Below are 23127 nucleotides of genomic sequence, written 5' to 3'. Positions count from 1 at the left end.
TTTGTGGTTGTCCCACCTAGCTATTTTAAGACGAAATAAATAATAAATGTAAGTCGCTCTGGATAAGAGCGTCTGCTAAATGACTAAAATGCAAATGACAAGAGAAAAACTGATGATACACTATCCAATTTCGAAATTGCACCTTGTGCATTCTACTATTACAACTTTCAAGAGTAAGTTAAATGCCGGACTGAGTTCATTTACAAAAAAAATAAAACACTCCCATAGGGGACGACGCTGAAGGGGACATTTATTAGGATGTCATTGTCTTCCTACTTGTCTGTTTTAACTCTCAATAATTTCTTATCACCTTACAGAACTGTGCAAGTAATTTGGTCTCTCACTTGCAACACTCTCTAACCCCATTTCTTGTACTCCCCCTTTTCCAGCCCCCCTTCCCTTTACTCTATCACAGCCCCCCACACAATCACCCACCCTAACAGCTCCAGGGCCAAACCTACATAACAACCCTCTGACTCACCACACACACACACACACACACACACACACACACACACACACACACACACCCAGCTAGGGCAGTCCTGCACCACCACAGTGACGTCTCCAAACACGCGGGATGTGTACTCCATGAAGGCCGAGTTGGACAGACTGGTCTCCTCAGGTCCTCCAGCCACAGCTCCATGGCCCAAGTAGCTCCACAGCAGGCCCCCCTGGAGCTGGCCCTGACCCATGGCCTCTTCCCCGGGCCTCGCTCCCCCGGGGCACTCGCTCCCCAGCGCAACAATATGAATGGACCTGTAAGCAAAGCACACCAGCGGGGGACACAGTGAAAGTCGGAACCTGGTACACCATGGGGGTGAATGTGATGGGTCTCTCAAATACATTGTTGAATGCAGCAAAGGAGGGGATGTAATTTAGGGGGAAAGTGTGGTGAACATGTCTCTAATGCTGTACCTGTGAGGGATGCAGCAAGGAGGGAATTAAGAAGTGCATTTTTCCCTTATTATACATGTCAATCACGGAGACAATGCATCACGTTGTGTCATTGAGCGAATGACACTTGACAGGCTTTACTCCGTCTGAATTTTTTAGATTAGAAAATAATTGGAAGAGAATTGCATTATTATTATTATTATTATAAATATTATTATTATCATTAGGCAATTGCCTAATCCTATAATCTATTTTTGGCGAAACATGTGTGGTGCAAGCACATACATGCAAGGGGAGGTACAGAGAGCAACTTACATGGTCACCACGGTTTTCCGCTGGTCAATGCCTCTTAAACACGTTCTCCCCCGATGCGTTTTCACATGAGTCCGCAGTGAAAGGCTTTTCCGCAATGAGTCTCTGGTACAAGGACGCTAATCCCTCATATCCGTGGCTCGCTCACCGCGATCACGTTTGGATTGTTGTATTTCCTTCTCGTTGTTCATTCATAAAGCACAACCTCCTACAGTTTACGGTAATGTCCTGTCCGCATAGAGACGCTGCGTCCAGGCTTGCAACAATGTAAACACCGCTTGGATCTAGCCGGCGACATGGACAACCAATGCGCTAAAAAAAGAAACAATTTGTAAATCAGTAAGAAAAAAATGAAAATAAAAAACTAGGCGGAGAAAGCAGAACCTGAGGCTCGTGTCACGGCTCGATCCAATGAAAATGGACGTCACCTTATAAAACAAAGTCCCCTGGGCAGAGGAAGAAAAGTGGGGAGATAATATACAGAGAGGGGGAGGGAGAAGGGGGAAAGACTGGAAAAGAGCAACAGACCTTCTGGAGAGTGGACTCGCCTGACTCAGCAACACAAAGACTAGACACACACTTACAGTACATACACGCCAACAGCAGCACACGTCCACAAATGACGCGCAGCCCAAATTGCATTGTTATGTCCACTCTTTACGTGGCCCTCTCAACACACCCACTGCTTTCTCCATATTCTGTATAAAAAAAACTCGCCCGTTCGTTGACCTAATCTTATTTATTCTTATTATTCCAGCAGATAATAATGAATGCAAGTGATTGGGTTTGACAACATGGTCTTTGATTTGCATTATTCGGTGGCTGTGAACACAAATAACTCCAACAACAGAAGCTAAATTAGGAGGGATTATCGTCAAAACATGTCACTGCGACAAAGTGTCAAACACCGGACCGCTCTATTCTCACTATAATAATATAGTGATTGCATGATAATTCTCTATTCCAACATTGCGCCTCTCAGCAATCTATGATCATGTATAATGAATGAGGCTCATTTACTCTCCCAATCAATGTATGTAATTGACTTGCAATTCTTGAAGTCGTGACATGATCGCCAATAGGGCCTATACACCAAGGCACAGTGTGTGCCTTATGCAATGATAATGGCATAATTGGAAGATAACGGCGTGATAAAGCTGGCATATATGCTAATTAAGCTTGAGCCGATGGAATAATTGGTGTTAATTGATTGATGCAGTGTGAAACTGTAGTATTTGTATTTATTACAGATCCCCATTGGCAGCAGCTACTCTTCCTGGGGTCCAGCAAAATGAAAGCAGTTTATACAATTTTTAAAAACATTACAATACATTCACTGGTTTCGCAACACAATGTGTGCCCTCAGGCCCCTACTCCACCGCTACCACATATCTACAATACAAAATCCATGTGTACGTGTGTGTATAGTGTGCATGTTAAAGTGTGTGTGTATGCATGTGGCTGTGCCTATGTTTGTGTAGCTCCACCGTCCCCACTGTTCCATAAGGTGTATCCCATAGTGTGTTCTGGACTTGGGGACTGTGAAGAGACCTCTTGTGGCATGTCTTGTAGGGTATGCATGGGTGTACGAGCTGTGTGCCAGTAGTTCAAATAGACAGCTCGGTGCACTTAACATGTCAATTCCTCTCACTTTTAATGAGTTATGTGCAGTGGGTAGGGACTCTGTAGGCTCTACCTACTGCAGTAGGCTCTACCTACTGCACATAACTCACTAAAAGTGAGAGGATATGTTAAGTGCACCGAGCTGTCTGTCACTTTTAATGAGTTATGTGCAGTAGGTAGAGTCCCATTTGGACAAACCCCAGGATCTTAATGGGGTTGTTCCCTCAAGGGGACAGACATGAAGACAAATCAAATCAAATTTGTGCCGTGAGATGCTTACAAGCCCTTAACCAACAATGCAGTTCAAGAAATAGAGTTAAGAAAATATTTACTAAATAAACGAAAGTAAAAAATGTAATAAAAAGTAACACAATAGAATAACAGTAACAAGGCTATATTCAGGGGTACCAAGTCATTGTGCGAGGGTACAGGTTAGTCGAGGTAATTTGTACACGTAGATGGGGGTAAAGTAACTATGCATAGATAATAAACAGCAAGTAGCAGCAGTGTAATGTAAATAGTCTGGGTGGCCATTTGATTAATTGCTCAGCAGTCTAATGGCTTGGGGGTAGCCATTCGGCCTATATGTAGCAGGGGTTGTTCGGTGAACCACGCTCATGTGAAGAGTATCTTGCTTAAGTGAGACCTGAAGATTTGCGTTGACTCCCAGAGCAAATGCCCTTGCACCTTAGCTCAGCGGGCTAACACTGTCCGAACCCAGGGTCACATTGGTGTTCTGACTTGGATGGATCTCTGCAAGGAACAAGAGGTCAAAGCGGGGGGTGAAGTGTAATGCAGGTGTTTCAGCTTGCGCGATGAGTAGCGTTTAGCTTAGTAGGCTAACACAGTCTTCTGCATAGACGAACAGGGTTCAAACAGAGTTGGTGAACTCAGACCTGCACTATGACTGACGAATCATGTTTTCTATTTTATATTCATGACTTCAAAAGAAACAGTCACAAACATTGCACTGGAATGCTTACCAAATGTGCCCTTGTCTGGAACCAAATAAAGCCTAAGAGCCTGTTAACCTACCTTTCCATGACATGACTCTCCTAAAAATAACATATAGAATTCAACAGTTTGATTATGCATGCCTACATTTGTGAATTACATCACCATATTATAATATTTAATTTCTTAGTTATTATTGTGCTCAGCTTTATGTTACCTTGGGCATTTGTCATGTCTTGATGCAATGCAATGCGTCACATAAGGGCTTGTGGCTCTATTCGCATGCATCGGAGGTTACTGCAGATCAGCAGAAGAAAACAGGATCATTCACGCACGAGAGCATATTAATATGCCCCCCACACAAATTCCCGGACCACTGACTTCTGCTATTCAAAGGCCGATATAGTACAACTAGGCCGATCACTCTCAACTCCAAGCATAATAATGTTCCTTTGTGGTGAGAAATTGGCTGGTAATATGTGGATTCGATTTTCAAAGGAACTATTTTATTTTATTTTAAATAGTACCAGATAGGGGTTCTTTGTCTTGTAACCATAGCGGACCTCTTTTGGGTGCTACAGTATATAGAACCCTTTTTTTAAGGTTCAATAAAGAACCATGCTCCCAAGGTTCTAAATGGAAACTGTATGGTGCTATTATAAATAACCCTTTCACAAGGTTCTAGAAAGAAACATTAAAAAAGGTTCTATATAGCACCAAAACAGGCTTTCACTGTGGTTACAAACATTTTGGGGATATACAGAACCCTTTCTTATGGTACCTTATATAACCTTTATGGAGAAGGGTTCTATAAATAACCTTTCTCAATCTCAAAGGTTCTTTGTAGATCCTTTTGAAGAACCATACAGGGTTTTTTATTCTGGACAGCCATATTATATTGTTAAAATTCCATATGTGGTATTATTGTGTTAAGGTGAATGAAGTGAGCTACCTCTGGAACAGCTGGGGGTCCCTGAGGAGGTAATTGAGAACCACTGACTGATTTAGTCAACCGTTCACAATTGACACAATTCCATTCACTGGTCATAGTCATATATAATATGTCATGGCATAACACAACAGATTAGATCAACCGGAATGAGCTATGAGTAAACCACGCTCCAAAACATTCTAATGAGCCACCTACCCTACATTTTAATTATCACAAAAAGTTTTAAAAACCCTTTGGTGAACTGCAAAGCACCATTGAAGAGCTCAGAGGGTTATTTGAGGCATTATGGTTCCACATTGAACCATCACCCTTCCCAAAGAAACCCAGATTGTTTTGTGTGTACTGTCACCTCTTTAGTTTGAATTTGAAATGGCATTGCATTATTCTATAGACTATAGCTTGGCATTGCATTATTCTATAGACTATAGCTTGGCATTGCATTATTCTATAGACTATAGCTTGGCATTGCATTATTCTATAGACTATAGCTTGGCATTGCATTATTCTATAGACTATAGCTTGGCATTGCATTATTCTATAGACTATAGCTTGGCATTGCATTATTCTATAGACTATAGCTTGGCATTGCATTATTCTATAGACTATAGCTTGGCATTGCATTATTCTATAGACTATAGCTTGGCATTGCATTATTCTATAGACTATAGCTTGGCATTGCATTATTCTATAGGCTATAGCTTGGCATTGCATTATTCTATAGACTATAGCTTGGCATTGCATTATTCTATAGACTATAGCTTGGCATTGCATTATTCTATAGACTATAGCTTGGCATTGCATTATTCTATAGACTATAGCTTGGCATTGCATTATTCTATAGGCTATAGCTTGGCATTGCATTATTCTATAGACTATAGCTTGGCATTGCATTATTCTATAGACTATAGCTTGGCATTGCATTATTCTATAGACTATAGCTTGGCATTGCATTATTCTATAGACTATAGCTTGGCATTGCATTATTCTATAGACTATAGCTTGGCATTGCATTATTCTATAGACTATAGCTTGGCATTGCATTATTCTATAGACTATAGCTTGGCATTGCATTATTCTATAGACTATAGCTTGGCATTGCATTATTCTATAGACTATAGCTTGGCATTGCATTATTCTATAGACTATAGCTTGGCATTGCATTATTCTATAGACTATAGCTTGGCATTGCACTATTCTATAGGCTATAGCTTGGCATTGCACTATTCTATAGGCTATAGCTTGGCATTGCATTATTCTATAGACTATAGCTTGGCATTGCACTATTCTATAGGCTATAGCTTGGCATTGCACTATTCTATAGGCTATAGCCTGCCAGGGAAATGGAACCCTGGTGTCTTAATCACATCATAGGGCCATTTATTTGGGCTTGAAACTACACTGAACTAAAATATACAGTACCAGTCAAAAGTTTGGACACACTTACTCATTCAAGGGTTTTTCTTTATTTTTTTACTATTTTCTACATTGTAGAATAATAGGGAAGACATCAAAACTATGAAATAACACATATGGAATCATGTGCTAACCAAAAAAGTATTAAACAAATCAAAATATATTCTTCAAAGTAGCCACCCTTTGCCTTGATGACAGCATTCTCTCAACCAGCTTCCTAAGGTCACCTGGAATGCATTTCAATTACCAGGTGTGCCTTGTTAAAAGTTATTGTGTGGAATTTCTTTCCTTATTAATGTGTTTCAGCCAATCAGTTATGTTTTGACAAGGTAGGGGTGGTGTACAGAAGATAACCCTATTTGGTAAAAGATCAAGTCCATATAATGGCAAGAATAGCTCAAATAAGCAAAGAGAAACAACAGTCCATCATTACTTTAAGACATGAAGGTCAATCAATCTGGAAATTTTCACGAACTGAAAGTTTCTTCAAGTACAGTTGCAAAAACCATTAAGCGCTATGATGAAACTGGCTCTCATGAGGACTGCCACAGCTAAGGAACCACCAGAGTTACCTCTGCAGCAGAGGTTCATTAGAGTTAACTGCACCTCAGATTGCAGCCCAAATAAATGTATCACAGAGTTCAAGTAACAGACACATCTCAACATCAACTGTTCAGAGGAGACTGTGTGAATCAGGCCTTCATGGTTGAATTTCTGCAAAGAAACCACTACTAAAGGACAACAATAAGAAGAGGAGACTTGCTTGGGCCAAGAAATACGAGCAATGAACATAAGACCGGTGGAGATCTGTCCTTTGCTCTGATGAGTCCAAATTTGAGATTTTTGGTTCCAACCGCCGTGTCTTTGTGTGACACAAAGTAGGTGAACAGATGATCTCCACATGGCAGCATTCGCGCAAACTGAAAGCGTGAACCACTGCATTTAACCATGGAAAGGTGACTGGGAATATGGCCGAATACAAACAGTGTAGTTATTCCCTCCGCTGTCCCCACGTTTCAAGATGGCCACCATTGTTCCTGTACCCAAGAAGGCAAAGGTAACTGAACTAAATTACTATCGCCCTGTAGCACTCACTTCTGTCATCATGAAGTGCTTTGAGAGGCTAGTCAAGGATCATATCACCTCCACCTTACCTTTCACCAGAGACCCACTTCAATTTGCTTACCGCCCCAATAGGTTCACAGACGATGCAATCGCCATCACACTGCACACTGCCCTATCCCATCTGGACAAGAGGAATAACTATGTAAGAATGCTGTTCATTGACCGTAGCTCAGCATTCAACACCCTTCATGCTCATCATTAAGCTTGAGGCCCTGGGTCTCAACCCCGCCCTGTGCAAGTGGGTCCTGGACTTCCTGACGGGCCGCCCCCAGGTGATGAAGGTAGGAAACAACATCTCCACTTCACTGATCCTCAACACTGGGGCCCCACAAGGGTGCGTGCTCAGCCCCCTCCTGTACTCCCTGTTCACCCATGACTGCGTGGCCATGCACTCCTCCAACTCAATCATCAAGTTTGCAGACGACACAACAGTAGTAGGCTTTGGGGTGCTGGTGACCAGCAACATGTGAAGGGCGAACAATATACTATTAATACTTGACCAACATCTCCCTCACTGTGTTCTTTTTGTAACATTTCATTTGGAATCGAACCCAATTTACTAATCAGGCTTTTTTTCGGACATTTTTGGCCTTTTAATTGTAAAATGTCGAGACAACAACGGCTGCGAGCCACAAAGGAGCAGGTCTCTGCTGAAGTCTCGGGCTCACCTGACACGGACTCTGATCCCCCCGACCTAGCCATGGTAATGGCAGCTATCATTAAATCTGAACAGACTGCTGACTAAGGTGGAGTCACTATTCACTGACATATCCACACAAATAGCCATTCTCGCCACCGAGGTCTACATAAAGATTGACTCTGTTAAGGAAGCGAGACGTGACATCCGTCTGAATAGCCTGAAAGTTGCCGCAAATATTTATTCCGAACAAGTGGTGACACTGGAATAGCAAGTCACCCGGCTATCAGCAGATGTCGTCAAACTCACTTCCAAGGTTGAAGACCTTGAGAACAGACAGCGCCGGGGGAACGGTCACATGTTCGGCATGAGAGAGGGACTCGAGACCGTAGGCGGAATGCGGCCTAGCCTGTCCATAGCTAAACTTTTACAGGAAAGTCTTGGCCTCGATTACACCCCCACCCTTGACCATGCGCACAGAAGCATACAGTCCGCACTGAAGAATGGGGAGCTGTCCAGACCCATAGTAGTTAAATGCCACTATCTTCAGGAGAAGGAGGATGTCTTCCGTAAGGCAGCGCAAGAGGCTCCATCACCCACGACGGTAATCAAGGCCAAAAAGATCATCAAGGACAACAACCACCCAAGCCACTGCCTGTTTACCCAGCTATTATTCCGAAATCAAGGTCAGTACAGGTGCATCAAAGCTTGGACCGAGAGACTGAAAAACAGCTTCTATCTCAAAGCCATCAGACTGTTAAACAGCCATCACTAACACAGAGAGGCTGCTGCCTACATACAGACTTGAAATCATTGGCCACTTTATTTAATGGATCACTAGTCACTTTAATAATGCCACTTTAATAATGTTTACATATCTTGCATTACTTATGTACACTACCATTCAAAAGTTTGGGGTCACTTAGAAATGTTATTTTTTATTGAAAGAAAAGCACATTAAGAAAAGATTAAGATGGGCAAAAGAACACAGACACTGGGCAGAGTAACTCTGTGTTCTTTTGCCCATCTTAATCTTTTATTTTTATTGAGACATGGCTTTTTCTTTGCAACTCTGCCTAGAAGGCCAGCATCCCGGAGTCGCCTCTTCACTGTTGACGTCGAGACTGGTGTTTTGCGGGTACTATTTAATGAAGCTGCCAGTTGAGGACGTGTGAGGCGTCTGTTTCTCAAACCAGACACTCTAATGTACTTGACCTCTTGCTCAGTTGCAGGAATGTCCAACAGAGCTGTTGCCAGATAATTGGGGGGGGGGGTTGAGGAGTATTTCTGTCTGTAATAAAGCCCTTTTGTGGTGAAAAACCTAATTCTGAATGGCTGGGCCTGACTCGGCAAGGGTTAGGCCTGGCTCCCCAGTGGGTGGGCCTATGCCCTCCCGGGCCCACCCACAGCTGCGCCCCTGCCCAGTCATGTGAAATCCATAGATTTCAATTGACTGATTTCCTTCTATAAACTGTAATTCAGTAAAATCTTTGAAATGGTTGCGTTTATATTTTTGTTCAGTGTAGATTGCCAAAAAACATCCTTTATTTAAGCATGTAGCTGCCAGGAGGGCTGCAACAGCAGTTTACTATGCCCAGGCACAAACATTCAGTAGCCTACCATGGACAGTGCCTTGATCAGTGCAAACTAAAATAACATCACCATGACCATGGGTGGGGCTCAAGGGCTGTAGGAAGCTTGGCCTGCTGACAGACTCTGACGCTGACAGACTCTGCCACGGATTTGCTATTGTTCCCATTCCCCTGACAATTTAAATTGTGAAATAAATAGGCTAAAAATCTATTGCAATACTGCTATTGGATTCTTTTTGGTAGACTCATTCCACTACTAAACATGAGTAGACCTACACATTGCGTAGGTCAACTAAGCTTACTGTCCACTATGACATCTAGATAGACATCATCTCTTTATATTATGTGAGTTGTTTTTCTTCTTCTGGTGTTGAACACCCGGGACACACTCGAGACCGTAGGCGGAATGCGGCCTAGCCTGTCCATAGGAGGAAAACAAGCCATCAACACTCATTTTACTATCTGAACCACAGGAGTCTTGTGCTAATCAGGCAGTGGAAGCCGCTGAGGGGAGGACGGCTCATAACATAGGCACACGCACACGCACACGCACACACACACACACACACACGATAACATATGCACTATACACACACGTACACATGGATTTTGTATTGTAGATATGTGGTAGTGGTGGAGTAGGGGCCTGAGGGCACACAGTGTGTTGTGAAATCTGTGAATGTATTGTAATGTTTTTAAAATGGTATAACTGCCTTAATTTTGCTGGACCTCGGGAAGAGTAGCTGCTGCTTTGGCAGGAACTAATGGGGATCCTTAATACATATGAATAATAATGGACATTTGAAAATGAAATACAAAATAATAATTCACATTTGACTTGTAGCTCCTTCTCAAGTTGGATGAGTTAAGTCTACCCGGAAACACAGGAAGTTGGTGGCACCTTAATTGGGGAGGGCAGGCTCGTGATAATGGCTGGAACAGAGCAAATGGAATGGCATCAAACACATGGAAACCGCTCCAGCCATTATTACGAGCCTGCCCTCCCCAATTAAGGTGTCACCAACCTCCTGTGTTTCCTGGTAGACTTAACTCATCCAACTTGAGAAGGAGCTACAAGTCAAATGTTCAACAAACAAAACATAACCCCCTACCCCACACATTAAGGACAGAGACATTCGTTTTTAGTTCAGTCAAATCCTGCCTTCAGAATTTTTATGTCGTGATCTGATTTGCCACTTACGCATCTGGACATGAATCAAATGTCAAAGGTCGAGGTTGCCATAAATACTTCATCCCCATTTGAATACAAGTAAACTTCAGGAAAAACCCCCAACTGTATATTAATAGTTTGATGTGGCATCATGTCCTTGCCTCCTTCCCTCTTTCACCTTCCCTTCAGATCAGTGCAGATGAGAAAGCGAGGAGAGGAAGTAACTTTAGACTATTGACATGAGGCCAATCAGTCCATCAGGAGGTTGTGGCCTTAGATTTCTTAGCGGCATCTTCGGCCTCCATGCTCTCTCTCCCTACTTTGCCCTTCTCTCCCTGGAAGTAATCAGACTCGATAAAACAGGACACGTGTAACGTCTGGAATGGAATTAATAGAACAGTATCAAACATATTGAAACCACATGTTTGACTCCTTTCCATTCATTCTATTCCAGCCATTATAATGAGACAGTCTTCCTATAGCTCCTCCCACCAGCCTCCTCTGGTCACTAGTACCTTGTTTCCAACCAAGGTGCATGAATAAAGGAGCAAACTGAAAATGTGAAAGATATGCATGAATGTTATATTTATTTACGATAGAAACCAATTATTTCTTTGATGACAATGTTAAAAACACGGCACACGACACAAACACCGACACAGACACAGGCACACACAGCAACCCTGGAGCAGTTTGGGGTTTGTGTGCCTTGCTCAAGGGCACCACGACTGTAGGTGGCACCCGAGATATTGATTACAACAAAGATTAAATAGATTACAATACTAGGTCATTTACCTCTATGTCTCCATTTTGCAATGGTACTCCAGCATCTGCCCAAAGAGGAGAAATCAGAGTATTGCAGAATAAGCAAACAGTTTATGGCACTGTAACCATACCGATGTTATGTGGTAAAATGTCCCATAGATAGTGACGTAAATCTACCACCGTGGTGGTAATTACAGTAGATTAATAGCACTTTATTATTTATTTATTTTTAACCCCTTTTTCTCCCCAATTTCGTGATATCCAATTGGTAGTTAGTGTCTTATCTCATTGCTGCAACTCCCGTACAGACTCGGGTGAGGCGATAGTCGAGAGCCTTGCGTCCTCCGAAACACGACCCTGTCAAGCCGCACTGCTTCTTAACACATTGCTTGCTTAACCTTGGAAGCCAGCCGCACCAATGTGTCGGAAGAAACACCTGACGACTGCACTCAGCTTGCATGCGCCCGGCCCACTACAAGGAGTCGCTAGACCACGATGGGACAAGGAAATCCCGGCTGCCCAAACCCTCCCCTAACCCGGACAACGCTGGGCCAATTATGCGCCGCCTCATGGGTCTCCTGGAGGCCCTGATTGATACCACTTTTGACATATATACAGTGCCTTGCGAAAGTATTCGGCCCCCTTGAACTTTGCGACCTTTTGCCACATTTCAGGCTTCAAACATAAAGATATAAAACTGTATTTTTTGTGAAGAATCAACAACAAGTGGGACACAATCATGAAGTGGAACGACATTTATTGGATATTTCAAACTTTTTTAACAAATCAAAAACTGAAAAATTGGGCGTGCAAAATTATTCAGCCCCCTTAAGTTAATACTTTGTAGCGCCACCTTTTGCTGCGATTACAGCTGTAAGTCGCTTAGGGTATGTCTCTACCAGTTTTGCACATCGAGAGACTGAAATTTTTTCCCATTCCTCCTTGCAAAACAGCTCAAGCTCAGTGAGGTTGGATGGAGAGCATTTGTGAACAGCAGTTTTCAGTTCTTTCCACAGATTCTCGATTGGATTCAGGTCTGGACTTTGACTTGGCCATTGGATATGTTTATTTTTGAACCATTCCATTGTAGATTTTGCTTTATGTTTTGGATCATTGTCTTGTTGGAAGACAAATCTCCGTCCCAGTCTCAGGTCTTTTGCAGACTCCATCAGGTTTTCTTCCAGAATGGTCCTGTATTTGGCTCCATCCATCTTCCCATCAATTTTAAACATCTTCCCTGTCCCTGCTGAAGAAAAGCAGGCCCAAACCATGATGCTGCCACCACCATGTTTGACAGTGGGGATGGTGTGTTCAATTTCAATTTTCAATTTTGGTTTCATCTGACCAGAGCACCTTCTTCCACCTGTTTGGTGTGTCTCCCAGGTGGCTTGTGGCAAACTTTAAACAACACTTTGTATCTTTTTTTATTTTTATTTTACCTTTATTTAACCAGGCAAGTCAGTTAAGAACAAATTCTTATTTTCAATGACGGCCTAGGAACAGTGGGTTAACTGCCTGTTCAGGGGCAGAACGACAGATTTGTACCTTGTCAGCTCGGGGGTTTGAACTCGCAACCTTCCGGTTACTAGTCCAACGCTCTAACCACTAGGCTACCCTGCCGCCCCTTTAAGAAATGGCTTTCTACTTGCCACTCTTCCATAAAGGCCAGATTTGTGCAATATACGACGGATTGTTGTCCTATGGACAGAGTCTCCCACCTCAGCTGTAGATCTCTGCAGTTCATCCAGAGTGATCATGGGCCTCTTGGCTGCATCTCTGATCAGTCTTCTCCTTGTATGAGCTGAAAGTTTAGAGGGACGGCCAGGTCTTGGTAGATTTGCAGTGGTCTGATACTCCTTCCATTTCAATATTATCGCTTGCACAGTGCTCCTTGGGATGTTTAAAGCTTGGGAAATCTTTTTGTATCCAAATCCAGCTTTAAACTTCTTCACAACAGTATCTCGGACCTGCCTGGTGTGTTCCTTGTTCTTCATGATGCTCTCTGCGCTTTTAACTGACCTCTGAGACTATCACAGTGCAGGTGCATTTATAAGGAGACTTGATTACACACAGGTGGATTGTATTTATCATTTTCTGCACTGAAAGTAAAGGGGCTGAATAATTTTGCACGCCCAATTTTTCAGTTTTTGATTTGTTAAAAAAGTTTGAAATATCCAATAAATGTCGTTCCACTTCATGTTTGTGTCCCACTTGTTGTTGATTCTTCACAAAAAAATACAGTTTTATATCTTTATTTTTGAATCCTGAAATGTGGCAAAAGGTCGCAAAGTTCAAGGGGGCCGAATACTTTCGCAAGGCACTGTAACAGCCACTGAAGATCATGCAGAATGCATCTTCAAAGCTAGCTCGAGTCACAGATCTGTTTGCTGTCTTGCCCAACTCCGATATCGTTGTCACACCAAACAAAACCCTGTTAACACCTTGCACAGTATGTGTTTTTTGTGATATGATCAGGATGTGGAATTGGAGACAAGTTGAAGTGGAGTTGATGGGCGGGGGATAGAATGACAGTCCAAGATAAAAATATTTTAAAAATTAAGTCAAAATATAACATAACAAAAGGTATGTTTGAATGACACTGAGGGGCAGTGTTTTTAAAGCTAATGCTGGTTTGCCTGAGGCTTATGTGTTCGTACACATGCATATACACACACTCTCATTCAAATGCACACATGTGCACATACACCGACACACACAGGTAAATAGTGACATACATGCACTCTAACATATTCAGTTGGCCTTGCTGTTATGATTTATGTTGTCCTTGATGTCTTTGTTGTTTTTTTGCATTGTTTTTTGTTTTCCTTTGTCTGTCTTTTTTTTCTATTTTGTTCATTTTGTTGGTTGTTGGTGCATTTGGGGGGAGGGGGGGTCTTGGGGGTGGGGAATGGAATGGAATAATTGTTTAAAAATATATTTTCTTTTTTGGGGGGGGGGGGGGGGGTCTCGAATGGTTGAGAGGCAGCTCTTGAGGAACTGTGTGGGGGATCTTGGAGGGCTGGCGGTTGGGAGCTTGGGCCGGTGGCTGATGGATCGCTGGTTCAGGTCCCCGTTTTTTGACCTTGTGGGAGATCTGTCGACTGAAATCAACTGTGGGAGCAATTATTAGGAAATGGAAGACATACAAGACCACTGATAATCTCCCTCGATCTGGTGCTCCATGCAAGATCTCACCCCGTGGGGTCAAAATGATCACAAGAATGGTGAGCAAAAATCCCAGAACCACACAGGGGGACCTAGTGAATGACCTGCAGAGAGCTGGGACCAAAGTAACAAAGCCTACCATCAGTAACGCACTACGCCGCCAGGGACTCAAATCCTGCAGTGCCAGACATGTCTCCCTGCTTAAGCCAGTACATGTCCAGGCCCGTCTGAAGTTTGCTAGAGAGCATTTGGATGATCCAGAAGAAGATTGGGAGAATGTCATATGGTCAGACTTTTTGGTAAAAACTCAACTCGTCGTGTTTGGAGGACAAAGAATGCTGAGTTGCATCCAAAGAACACCATACCTACTGTGAAGCATGGGGGTGGAAACATCATGCTTTGGGGCTGTTTTTCTGCAAAGGGACCAGGACGACTGATCCGTGGAAAGGAAAGATTGAATGGGGCCATGTATCGTGAGATTTTGAGTGAAAATCTCCTTCCATCAGCAAGGGCATTGAAGATGAAACGTGGCTGGGTCTTTCAGCATGACAATGATCCCAAACACACCGCCCGGGCAACGAAGGAGTGGCTTCGTAAGAAGCATTTCAAGGTCCTGGAGTGGCCTAGCCAGTCTCCAGATCTCAACCCCATAGAAAATCTTTGGAGGGAGTTGAAAGTCCGTGTTGCCCAGCAACAGCCCCAAAACATCACTGCTCTAGAGGAGATCTGCATGGAGGAATGGGCCAAAATACCAGAAACAGTGTGTGAAAACCTTGTGAAGACTTACAGAAAACGGTTGACCTCTGTCATTGCCAACAAAGGGTATATAAAAAAGTATTGAGATAAACTTTTGTTATTGACCAAATACTTATTTTCCACCATAATTTGCAAATAAATTCATGAAAAATCCTACAATGTGATTTTCTGGATTTCTTCTCATTTTGTCTGTCATAGTTGAAGTGTACCTATGATGAAAATGACAGGCCTCTCTCATCTTTTTAAGTGGGAGAACTTGCACAATTGGTGGCTGACTAAATACTTTTTTGCCCCACTGTATATGTTTTTACACTTGTAAAATATCCAGATACAATGAGTCCCTGACTACCTCTAGAGGTAGACTGGAAGATCTGATCACAATTAGATCATTATGCATCTTTTAATCGTCTACACTTGTCTAAAAATGTAAGCACAATCATAATGGCGACAAGATGAGGACAAAGGATGTATGTTAGCCCATGTATAGGGGGTTAATGACAAAGGAGTTGGTAATGGATGCACAAACAGATCTGGTACTCAGGCACATGAAGGAACAGTTACTCTACGGTAGCAGTGGAAGTCCAGAGCGTAGAATGTCTCCTGGTGATAGAGCACAAGTATGTCCCGGCCCTCCACGGTCCTGAACGACCGCTTGGCTTTTATCAGGTCCTCCTTCTTGCCCACAAAGTGCGAACCTGTTGCAGGCTCTTGTCTTTCTTCCCTCTCCTCCATGGATATGCTGATATTGCAAACACTGCTTACATATTGTAGAATGACATGTGAGATTTTTAGCATAGCTTTCAACTGTCCTAACAGAGTTTAAAAAAAGTTCAATATTTAATGGTGAGTATATAAACACTAACAAAATGCTTTGGCCTAAAAGGCAGATGCAATACATAAAGTATTTGATTTGTCACATCTTTAAAACATGAATTACAAAGTGAAGACTTTGTGACTAATATGTTGTGTCTGTGAGTATGTCCATATAATTTAAGTGACAGTGTAGAAAATCTCTCATGGCTACTTGATGGAATCTGACCCTTAAGTATTTGATGTATTACAGAGCGGAATAATGAGCATATTCAAGTTCAAGTTGAGTAATTTCTGATAGTACATAAATAGTGAGAGCAGCAGGAGTCTGTGCCACATGTCCAACACCCTCTGGCAAAACCATGCCATATAGTAAGCTGCATATTTCATGTTGCAAAAATATTAATTGCCTGATGCATTCTAAATAATATAGGCCTATTTATAGTGTCTTCAGAATGTATTAACACCCCTTGACTTTTTCCACATTTTGTTGTGAATTTAAAATGTATTAAATTGAGATTTTGTGTCACTGATCTACACACAATACCGCATAATGTTTACAAATTAATTAAAAATTAAAAGCTGAATAAGTATTCTACTTAATAGAATAAATATTATACCCTTATGTTATGGCAAGTCTTAATAAGTTCAGAAGTAAAAACGTGCTTAACAAGTCACATAAGAGGTTGTGTGGACTCACTCTGTGTGCACTAATAGTGTTTAACATGATTTTAAAACGACTTCCCCATCTCTGTAGCCCACACATACAATTATCTGTAAGGTCCCTCAGTCGAGCAATGAATTTCAAGCACAGATTCCACCACAAAGACCAGTGAGGTTTTCAATGGTTCGCAAAGAAGGGCACCTATTTGTAGATGCTTAAAAAAAAACAGACATTGAATATCCTTTTGAGCATGGTGCAGTTATTAATTACACTTTGGATGGTGTATCAATACACCCTGTCACTACAAAGATACGGGCATCCTTCCTAACTCAGTTGCCGGAGAGGAAGGAAACAGCTCAGGGATTTCACCATGAGGCCAATGGTGATTGGTATGCTTGTCATCGGCAAGGACTAGGGAGTTTTTTAGGATAAAAAGAAACGGAATAGAGCTAAGCACAGGCAAAATCTTTCCTTACAAAAAAGTCCTACAGAAATCTTGCAGGATTGTATTCCTGAAGGACTACCGGCATGATTCCTACAGGATCCTGCAGGGATTGTCCAATAGGAAAGTGGCCCCAAAAGTCCTGTGCGATGTCCTGCAGGACTTCTTATTCTTGCAGTATATATATTCTGCAGGATTCCTGTAGGACTTTTTTGTAAGGGCTAGAGGAAAACTTGGTTCAGTCCTTACAAAAATACTGTGCGATATCCTGCAGGACTTCCTATTCCTGCAGTATATATATTCTACAGGATTCCTGTAGGACTTTTTTGTAAGGGTTAGAGGAAAACTGGGTTCAGTCTGCTTTCCAACAGACACTGGGAGACAAATTCAACTTTCAGCAGGACAATTACCTAAAACACAAGTCCAAATATGCACTGGAGTTGCTTTGCAAGACTACATTGAATGTTCCTGAGTGGCCTAGTTACAGTTTTGACTTAAATCAGCTTTACAATGTATGGCCAGGCTTGAAAATGGCTGTCTAGCAATGATCAACAATCAACTTGACAGAGATGGAATCATTTTGTTAAAAACAATGGACAAATATTGTACAATCTAGGTTACCCAGAAAGACTCACAGCTGTAATCGCTGCCAAAGGTGATTCTATTTTACATAAATAAAAAATGTCATATATATATATTTATTCCACTTTGACTACAGAGTATTTTGTGATTGTTGACAACAAAAAATGCTATTAAATCCAAGTTAAGGGGTGTGAATACTTTCTGAAGTATTCAGGCCCATAATCGTTTGACCCATAGAAGATGCATTTTATTTTTAAAACAAGATTGTTTAAATTTAAAAAATGACCCCTCCTCCTCTCCCCCCTTATTCTCTACTCCCTTTTCTCTTTAATAAAGTAAAAACACATTTCCATTTTTTTATTTTATTATGTCATATAGTGTTTTCTTTTCATTACAACCTCTCTTACTGAAGTTGTAATGAACTAATTTTAGATGCACCCAGTGGCCTGGTCTAATAAGGAGGTACCATGTCGTTCGTTATCTTGTCCCACCGGCCCATTTCCGTTGGTCATATCTACCCATCTCACTCTCTCAAGTGGGCACGTTGTTTAAAAAAATCTCTAACACAAGGTGGATATTCGCACAGACAGACTAGAATGTTTGATGTAAGACCATTTTTTGAATACATCGAATGTTATCAGTATTATTTAGTAAATTGATTAATTGTTATCAGTCATTGCATGAATTCCGTGATAGCCTGCTAAATATTTCATAATACAAATAACATCTTAACTATCACAATGTTATCTTTGAGATATGCGCTGTCATTTTTGTTGTTGTTAATTAAGTTTATTTATTATTTTTTTTATCCAACGAAATGATAACATGCCCTTTTCCCTCGAAAATACTGTAATGAAACAGGCAGGGAGCAGGTCTCGAACCCTCGACCTTCTAGCCCGAGGTCCGGCGCGCTTTCGACTGTGCCGCAAAAGCATGCTCGAGCGGCAGTGTCGATTTCCGCGCTTATAAACCCAGGGTCGTTACAATATGTAATGTCACGATTCCAAAGCTATGCGATATTACAGCGAACAAGTTAATCATCTCACATCTCTGAAAATATTTGTAATGTTGTGCTTCTTGTTCACAAAATTCATGCTAATGTTTGGTTTTTGAGCTAGCGCCCAATGGACTACCATTCACGCCTTGAAGGAATGCTCCCCTTGTCCCCAAATCGCCCAAAATGCAACGCGCGGCCCATTGTGTACCTTGCCCATGCGTCGTCAATGTGCGTTAATAGTAAGCAATGCAGTTTCCCATTTCCTCAAAAGTATCTTTGGACATTCAGCCTACTTTCACGCTATCCTCGAGTTGGGACATCCCTGCCCCCATTGAAGTTCCCATTTAATTTGGTTAAGGTAAGAGGTGAAGAGGTAGGGGCGTTCCAGGAATAGCATGAACTATTCAGCCAATGGGAACGCGAAATTAGAATAAGGAAAGCTACGTTCAAGAGTGTCTGAAATCAAGAAATGTTCATCAACAACCGCGCTTGTTACAAGTATTTCTGATGTAACTTGAGTAATCTCACAGTAAGTTAGTGTAGTGAATGATATAACTTATTTCAGAAACATGGTAGACTAGTGTGAGACCAAGCTAGTGAGCAATAGGCAAAATTCAATTTTCCCAGCGACAAGAGAACATGTCATGCTAACGCTAGTGTTCCGCATTCAGCGTTAACAGTTTACGGTTATGGCGAGGCGATGTGGAATTATTGTCTTGCGTTGTCTATGTTTATTTGGGGGCATTGCTAAAATCCTGTAAATGTAGTTATATAGCTTGCTGCATTTTAGAGAGGCTACTGTATGTACAGTAACCACGAACTCATAGGCTAGTTTCAGTAGCCAATGATTCAACAACACAGTCTTTCAAATCAATGTGCGCTCTATTAGGCCTAGGACAGCCTGCCTTAATTGTTAAATAACAAAATCATTGGAGTGTCATGAAGTAAGTCATCATGGAGTTAATGTTTGAGTGATCATAAATGCATTTGTGAATGTACAGTGCATTCGGAAAGTATTCAGACCCCTTCACTTTTTCCTGATTTTGTTACGCTACAGCCATATTCTAAAATGTATTTAATTGTTTTTCCTCACCAATCTACACACAATACCCAATAATAGCAGGTTTTTAGAAATTTTAGCAAATGTATTAAAAATAACAAATAAATTCCTTATTTACATAAGTATTCAGACCCTTTGCTATGAGACTCTAAATTGAGCTCAGGTGCATCCTGTTTCCATTGATCATCCTTGATATTTCTGCAACTTGATTGTAGTCCACCTGTGGCAAGGCACACACCTGTCTATATAAGGTCCCACAGTTGACAGTGCATGTCAGAGCAAAAACCAAGCCATGAGGTCGAAGGAATTGTCCGTAGAGCACTGAGACAGGATTGTGTCCAGGCACAGATCTGGGGTAGGGTACCAAAAAATGTCTGCAGTGGGCTCCATCATTCTTAAATGGAAGAAGTTTGTAACCACCAAGACTCTTCCGAGAGCTGGCCACCCGGCCAAACTGAGCAATCAGGGGAGAAGGGCCTTGGTCAGGGAGGTGACCAAGAACCCGATGGTCACACTGACAGCTCCAGAGTCTCTGTGGAGATGGGAGAACCTTCCAGAAGGACAACCATCTCTGCAGCACTTCACCAATCAGGCCTTTATGGTAGAGTGGCCAGACAGAAGCCACTCCTCAGTAAAAAGCACATGACTTCCCACTTGGAGTTTGCCAACAGGCACCGAAAGGACTCAGACCATGAGAAACAAGATTCTCTGGTCTGACAAAACCAATATTGAACTCTTTGGCCTGAATGCCAAGCATCACATCTGGAGGAAACCTGGCACTGCTCGTCACCTGGGCAATACAATCCCTACGGTGAAGCGTGGTGGTGGTCTCCCAGGGACTGGGAGACTAGTCAGGATCGTGGGAAAGATGAACAGAGCAAAGTACAGAGAGGTCCTTGATGAAAACCTGTTCTAGAGTGTTCAGGACCTCAGACTGGGGTGAAGGTTCTCCTTCCAACAGGACAACGACCCTAAGCACACAGCCAAGACAATGTAGGAGCGGCTTCTGGCCAAGTCTCGGAATGACCTTGAGTGGCCAAGCCAGAGCCCGGACTTGAACTTGATCGAACATCTCTGGAGAGACCTGAAAATAGCTGTGCAGCGACGCTCCCCATCCAACCTGACAGCTTGAGAGGATCTGCAGAGAAAAATGGGAGGACCTCCCCAACTACAGGTGTGCCAAGCTTGTAGCGTCATACCCAAGAAGAATTGAGGCTGTAATCGCTGCCAAATGTGCTTAAACAAAGTACTGAGTAAAAGGTCTGAAAATGTTTTATATATATATATATACATTTCTAAAAACCTGTTTTTTCTTTGTCATTAGGGGTATTGTGTGTAGATTAATGAGGGGGGAAAAACAATTTAATCCATTTTAGAATAAGGCTGTAAAAATGTGGGAAACGTGAAGGTCTTCACTATTTCTGTGCTTCAGCAGGTGATGGCCTTGCGTGCGTGTGGATTCATTGTGTTTCGTCGGCTGGCACAGTCTTCACCTCTCCCTGACAACATTGAGTACCTCCTCCTACAGACTTCATATGGCAAGCACCACTGGACCCCACCCAAAGGTATGGTGCATATCAGTGGCATATTAGTGTTCATACCCTTTCGGCCTGTTATAAATAACAGGCATAATATCACTCTTATGGGGGTCATAAGGGTCTATTGACAGCAGGCTACATATTTTAGTAGCTAACACTTTACTTGAGGTGTAGCCTACTGTCAATCGTCCCCTTGTGAGTTTTATAAGTATGACATTACATTACACCTGTTAAAACAGACCTGGAGTATGAAAATCAACATGCCATTCATGGCATCTGACCCATGTCATGTTTTGTGACACATGTTCTCTAATGTGCAGAATAAGGTGTAGAATACATGCTCTATTCTAGCTTGCACTATCTTTGGTCCCATACCAAATCGTGAAACACACAAATACCTTTTGTTATGTCATTAGGGCACACTGTAGCAAAACATTTTGCAACAGAAAACAAAAAGGTTCTGATTGATCAAGGCCAGGAAGTCCCTCCCTGTTTGTCTGTTTTCTTTTGTTTGGTGCATAATGAACACAACCCTGTGCTGGTCTCTAGGCCACGTGGACCCTGGGGAGGATGATCTCACCACCGCTCTGAGGGAGACGCAGGAAGAAGCAGGGCTGCGTGAGGAGCATCTGCAGGTGGTGGATGGCTTTCTCCAAGAGCTGTGCTACGAGGTGAGAGGGCGGCCCAAGACGGTTCTGTACTGGCTCGCGGAGCTGAGGGACCCCAAGATGGCCGTCACGTTGTCGAAGGAGCACCAGGACTACCGCTGGGCCAAGCTGGAGGAGGCCTGCTCCCTGGCCCAGCATAAAGACCTACAGGACACCCTGAGGGCAGCACAGCAACACCTAGACACAGAGCAAGGGAAACATTAAGACACTACTACACACAATGTTGTGCTAGGAATTGTGAAGAGCAAGCTGCAAAAGCAAGTCTCTAGCTTTAAAAAACGTGTTTGTAACTTCGTCCCCAGGCTATTGGACACAGATGCGCGAGACTAGTGTCTGTGGGACTGCACAGCCTTGATAATTAATGGAACAGAAAGTGTGAATCTAAAGTGAGTTATAATTCTTAATTCTATGGTGGTAATTTGGTCTGAGCAAGTCATTGAACCCCTGTGTCACATACTTATACCCCCAAGGAACTGCCACCAAACTAAGGGTCAGAAAAGGATAACCTCTGTACTTTATTGACTACCCCTGTGCTTGGGAATCAGTGGCCAAATAATTCAATAGACACAATAAGTGTTTTATGTGTTAACAATGTGTGATGACTAATAACCTTCTTGTCTTGCACTTTAAACAAGAATAAAAACCATCCCTTAAATATGGACCTTTCAATATGCAACTTCAGCATTGACTAACCGATCTTTCACCCTTACTCCTGAGATATTTATGGAAAATATACAGTAATATGATTTATGATCACAATGAGTGGGCAAATCTATACACAACTATGTGATAGTTAATTGGACAAGGCAACTACTGCTGAGAATTGCACACTCACCCATAATGTACTGCGATCCTGCAACACATCACCACCAGGGGGAGACAAAAACAAGTTGAATTTCACAGGAGGTGCACCAATTTATTCTCCAGGCAGCCAGGGCACAATTCAACCAGTGGCTCATTTCATGCTTGAGAAACCAGATGGGAGGTACTTTTGACAATAATGA

At 42.3% G+C, this 23127-nt stretch overlaps 2 protein-coding genes across 13 annotated transcripts in view; one reads left to right on the top strand and one right to left on the bottom strand.

Annotated features, from left to right (window-relative positions):
* rhobtb3 (Rho related BTB domain containing 3) overlaps positions 1-1845 on the bottom strand; it is a 33484-nt gene extending 31639 nt beyond the window's left edge. For 3 of the 6 annotated variants that reach the window (XR_005052662.1, XR_005052663.1, XM_021610541.2), the window contains exons 1-2: positions 1213-1844; positions 531-759 (exon numbers count right to left, since the gene is read on the bottom strand). Coding sequence is in view for 2 of the 6 variants with exons in the window: in XM_021610541.2 (XP_021466216.1) it covers positions 531-759; positions 1213-1214 (231 nt within the window). In the remaining 4 variants the exon portion in view is untranslated. Of the gene's footprint in view, positions 1-530; positions 760-1212 lie in introns of all 6 variants that reach the window. The other 3 variants (XR_002474257.2, XR_005052661.1, XM_021610540.2) reach the window with 2 other exon arrangements.
* A 16482-nt stretch (positions 1846-18327) lies between these two features.
* nudt2 (nudix (nucleoside diphosphate linked moiety X)-type motif 2) lies at positions 18328-22780 on the top strand. Of its 7 annotated transcripts, none has more exons than XM_021610535.2 (3): positions 18328-18465; positions 21353-21482; positions 22005-22780. In XM_021610535.2, the coding sequence occupies exons 1-3, from the start codon at positions 18328-18330 to the stop codon at positions 22325-22327; spliced, it is 591 nt and encodes a 196-aa protein (XP_021466210.2). In that variant the 3' UTR covers positions 22328-22780. The 7 variants fall into 7 exon arrangements, with proteins under 7 accessions (XP_021466210.2, XP_021466209.1, XP_021466208.2 ...); XM_021610534.2 differs by having other exon boundaries at positions 18370-18465; positions 21350-21482; XM_021610533.2 differs by lacking the exon at positions 18328-18465 and adding an exon at positions 19053-19215.
* The last annotated feature ends 347 nt before the right edge of the window (positions 22781-23127 follow it).

Source organism: Oncorhynchus mykiss, chromosome 7 (genome assembly GCF_013265735.2).
Source record: "Oncorhynchus mykiss isolate Arlee chromosome 7, USDA_OmykA_1.1, whole genome shotgun sequence".
Taxonomy (NCBI): domain Eukaryota; kingdom Metazoa; phylum Chordata; class Actinopteri; order Salmoniformes; family Salmonidae; genus Oncorhynchus; species Oncorhynchus mykiss.
The sequence above is the reverse complement of the archived record's forward strand: the minus strand, read 5'-3'. Positions and strand labels throughout refer to the sequence as shown.